This window comes from Opisthorchis viverrini (genome assembly GCF_000715545.1).
Source record: "Opisthorchis viverrini unplaced genomic scaffold opera_v5_739, whole genome shotgun sequence".
Lineage (NCBI taxonomy): Eukaryota > Metazoa > Platyhelminthes > Trematoda > Opisthorchiida > Opisthorchiidae > Opisthorchis > Opisthorchis viverrini.
In genome coordinates, this window is record NW_008752399.1 from 19838 (window position 1) to 24022 (window position 4185).

Genomic DNA, 4185 nt, shown 5'->3' on the forward strand with positions numbered 1-4185 from the left:
TAGAGGTCTTTGTCTCAAAAGCCTAACCGCAAGGCAGCGGTGTTTGGCGAGAAATGTAAACGCATCACCATTTCCATAGAACAAGTCGTCGCATGTTCCATTCCCTGACATGGAGTGCCAGGAGACCTCTAGCCACTGACCAACCTGAGCGACCCCGTGAGTGTCACGGGACACCTCTCCCCAATACAGCTCGATGTCAATAAGTACTCGATGGCCAAGTTTACTGTCAGCGTATTCCCCAAAAATCCGCAATACTTTACAGCCCGTCTCAGGTTAACTACAACACTTTTCAAGTCACCGGTTCAATGGAATTCGGTTGCCAATATGTTGACTCCCGCAGAGATGCAAGTTTCTAGTTGTTGAGTCGTGCGAGCAATCTGTTACTCAAAAGCCCCCTTCATATCTATTTGGCAAGCCCACTTTCAAAGAAATAAGAAGGTGGAATTTAGTTTAACTTCCAATTCTGGCATCGTTAGAATGCAAGTAAGAGTGTGGCGCAGCTAGAAGACAATGAACTACTCAGTTCATACGACGCAAAACAAGTGTTGCGGGCTGGTGTGGCTGATGCGTCAACATGACAGGGCGTTGGATCTTGAAGCTGCGCCAGAACTTTGTTAGATTGAATTTTGGTTCCTCTTGGCCATTTTCCACAATTCAGCTGATCTTGAAATCGACCTTGAGGAAGTAAAAAGATAGCGCTTTGTGAAAACAAACATAAAATTATAAGTGAAGTTAACTGTATGCATAGCTGTGAGGGTTCTAACTCACTGTATTCCCTCATTTGCAGAAAAAAACTAAACTGTATTGTTCCAGAGGCCCAGCACTAACGTACGCAGATGAAGTTTGTTATGACCCGAAAATCAACGATGAAAAAGATTTCACTTAGCTCTCGCTGAGAACTCTTTATTGAGTAAAACCTCCGCATTTTTGGTAAACATGCCTCCTAGGCACTTCCAAACCCTGCATCAGCGTAATTGCTACCGATAATTTATCAGCTTTTGTTAGACAGCCGTTGTTTTTTCTTGCAGTTCTGCTATTGTTGATTTACACTGAGGACTGCTGACTGGGTGATTTTGTCTAGCGCGGAAAACCAATACTGCAAANGCAAAATACTGAGCTGAGTGTTCAGCAGGCTTTGAACCGACTGTGGACAGTTATTGACAGAACGCGTGGCCTGGTGACATGTCCCAAGGCATCATCGCATACCACTACAACGTCTGATTCCAGTCTGTCACAACTGAGTTGGAATCAGACGTAAACGAGTCATTAGCACAAAATACACAAACTGGCTGAATCTGGGTTACGACGTGACTAAACGCGAAGCATGAATATCACATCACTTCACACTATGCAGGAATACTGGGTGCGATGATGGACTTAATGGGGTGCACAACACCTTCAAAGCCCATGGCTCGATGGCAAGCCTGAGCAAGTAGGCCACTAAGACTGGTTGCCCTTCCAGTGTGGCGGCGGATACTACTGATGAGGAATGCAAGTAGCATGCGTTTTTCCTAACTGCTTCGCGTCTAATCAAAGAGAGGGGTTCATTACGGTACTTGTGGAGCTGCTTGGCAGCATTCGTTCACAACTGCATGATAGTCAATGAATATCCAGGAAAGTTCAAGAAGAAGACGGATATTCAGTTTTTAAAAGCAAGTGTATATAAGATGTTTACTTTCGTGTCCCATAGTTTGTAACGCTTTAGCTGGTATTTTCTACTAAACAGCTCCTCTGCGAAGTAATTTCCTCCTTTCGCTAGAAACACTGAAAACAGTGGAAAGTAGTCGGAGACGTGGATTGCAGCCGAAATGGGTGTTAGAGTCCCCGAAACCCATTCTACTCTCCTTCGACTTGGGCACATCTGAAGTTCACTGATGTTAGCCCGTTAAACATGGTCTGTGACGGGAAAATGCGCCTGATGTTGTTTTTCACGGCAAGGCGACCCAGACACTGTGCACCATGTACAAAGGAGATTTCTTCTGTTTGACCACCGGTGTCTTCCAGGTATTGCACAATCGTACGAACATAAGATTAGCAAAACCGAAGCACAGTGAATAGGTCCTGTTACCGAGTTAGTCAATTATCCCATCGGTGAGCTGATTCGGTTGTACAAACTATGTTGGCTTGATCGAACTATCGATTCGCTCGCCATGTCCTGTCCAAAAGGTAGGCAACACATGACCTAGAGACGAAGTTCGAAAAACACAATGATGACACTCTTAGGAAGTGAAGTGCCGATAGAATGGACCATTTCGAACGTTATATTTAGAATTTTTTGCGAGGGCACATGGTTGCCAGCTGTCAGAACGGTACCGCCCGCATTATTCAAATCCACCAATCTTGGTTTGCTGGGATTTTCACACCCGGATTCAAGGCTTCCATGGTGACACCAGGGAAAAAGTGTGTGAAACTCCGAAGAAGAGACAATCATTACAGACCTTAATAGTTTGAGGAGCAACTCGTTGAAAATTCCATGGGAACTAAAAGTACGGGAATGAGTGGCATGGGGACCATTTAAAATTGAAGGGCGCTTCCTATTAGCGAAAGTATGTAGAACTGTAAAATATCAAGCAGACCTTACAGCAGTTCTGAGTGCCTTACAGTAATTCGTTGATAATAGATATAAAGAAAATTGCAGAGAGAATAGGTAGCAGGTACCGTTGAGACACTGACCACCCGTGGACAATACGTTGGCTGCTGGACAGAATCGGCAGGGATGGTTAAAGTGGAGGCAATAGCTCAGATATAAAAGCACCACCGGGTTCACTTATTGACCTGATATGTTTGTGCCTCAAGCCAACGTTGCGCCACGTCTCAGGCTTTTCGTTCATCCTGGAGGGGATGATGTTCGACCACTTTGAAGATACCACCTGCGGCGAATCTTCTCGGGTGATACCGCTTGAAAGACACGACTGTGTAAAATTGATGATGTTTGCTATTTAGAAGGATGCTGGCAGCCAAAGCTGTACACATAATTAGCATTCCGTTCGCTGAGCTGGACAGCTAGGAATCAATTTGGCCTCCGTTACCGGTCGAAGTAACACCGCCCGTTGTACCGTTATTTAGCAGTCCTTACCGCTACCATACTACACAGCGATGGTATCATCTAGTCAAAACCAGATCATCGTTCAGCGAAAAGCAACTCTGTTTACCTCACACATAGAAGCGAATTTATCACTCAACTGGATGAGTTATGCTCACTTTGATCCTTTACAACGTAAAAGTAGTATTAAGGTTACAGGTGTAAAGTTCGTACGAGATCGTCGAGGGAAGTCAACTGTTTGTGCACGTATTGTTATTAAATCAGGTCCGTGAAAACAAAGGCAAGATAAGTGCAAAGCGATCAAGAATACAATTTCTCTCCCATTGTCGGGCGTAGATTCATAACATGGACTTACAAGTGTCAACGAAAGAGACGGGAGATACACACACCATGTTGCGGCTTATAGTACAAAAACAAGGTTGAAAAACGACAGCTAAGTGTTCACCTCTGACACGCATATTACTAGGTGGTTACCTGATGATATCTTTGAAGGCCAAACCCATCGGTTTCACTATATACGGGAGACCATGACGTTCACAGAGTTCTTTCACATACGGCCGCGCTTTGATATGATTGTGTCTTGGCAGTGTGGGGAACAAACTGAGCAGACAGGACAGACAAGAAACGGATTGTGGGTACAATTCGGGGAAAAGCCAGTGGTCAAGAACAGCAACGGCACTAACGAGCGCTTCTCATCTAAATCTGTTCGAGTGTATGGCTACTGGGGAATTCACATGCTTCATAGAGCTTGCAAGTAGCCCTTAAATCCAGCAAGTGTTATCAGAAGTCATAAGCACAGAAAACAATGAAACAAGCATTTGGAGTGCCGTTGAGAATAATGAAAATATCTAGTTCGAAAAACACAGCACCAAACGGTATGGAGAAAAATTCGGAACTTTGGAAAAATAGAACTCATTTGTTTTTTAAAAAAATTTTGTAGTTAAACATGACAATAATAATAACAATGATATGTAGGTTCAGTGAATGGATCTTTGGAGCAAATCTTGGGGTGACAGTAAAACGGCTCATGATAGTTGAGTGTTAAAGGCACGTATTTGCCGACCGGAAGGTTCGCAGTTCGAAACCCGGTCCCGGCGTCTCGACTGCTCCTGTCTAGGCCTGGGTAAACTCCTGATCCCTTC

The 4185-nt window shown here is 44.3% G+C and overlaps 1 protein-coding gene across 1 annotated transcript in view; it reads right to left on the reverse strand.

The window, feature by feature from the left end:
* Positions 1-564: 564 nt before the first annotated feature.
* Positions 565-4185, reverse strand: part of T265_12033 (hypothetical protein) — a gene marked incomplete at both ends in the record, with an annotated part of 31697 nt that continues 28076 nt past the window's right edge. The window contains one exon of the mRNA XM_009178938.1: positions 565-675. Coding sequence (XP_009177202.1) covers positions 615-675 — 61 coding nt within the window. The remainder of the gene's footprint in view (positions 676-4185) is intronic.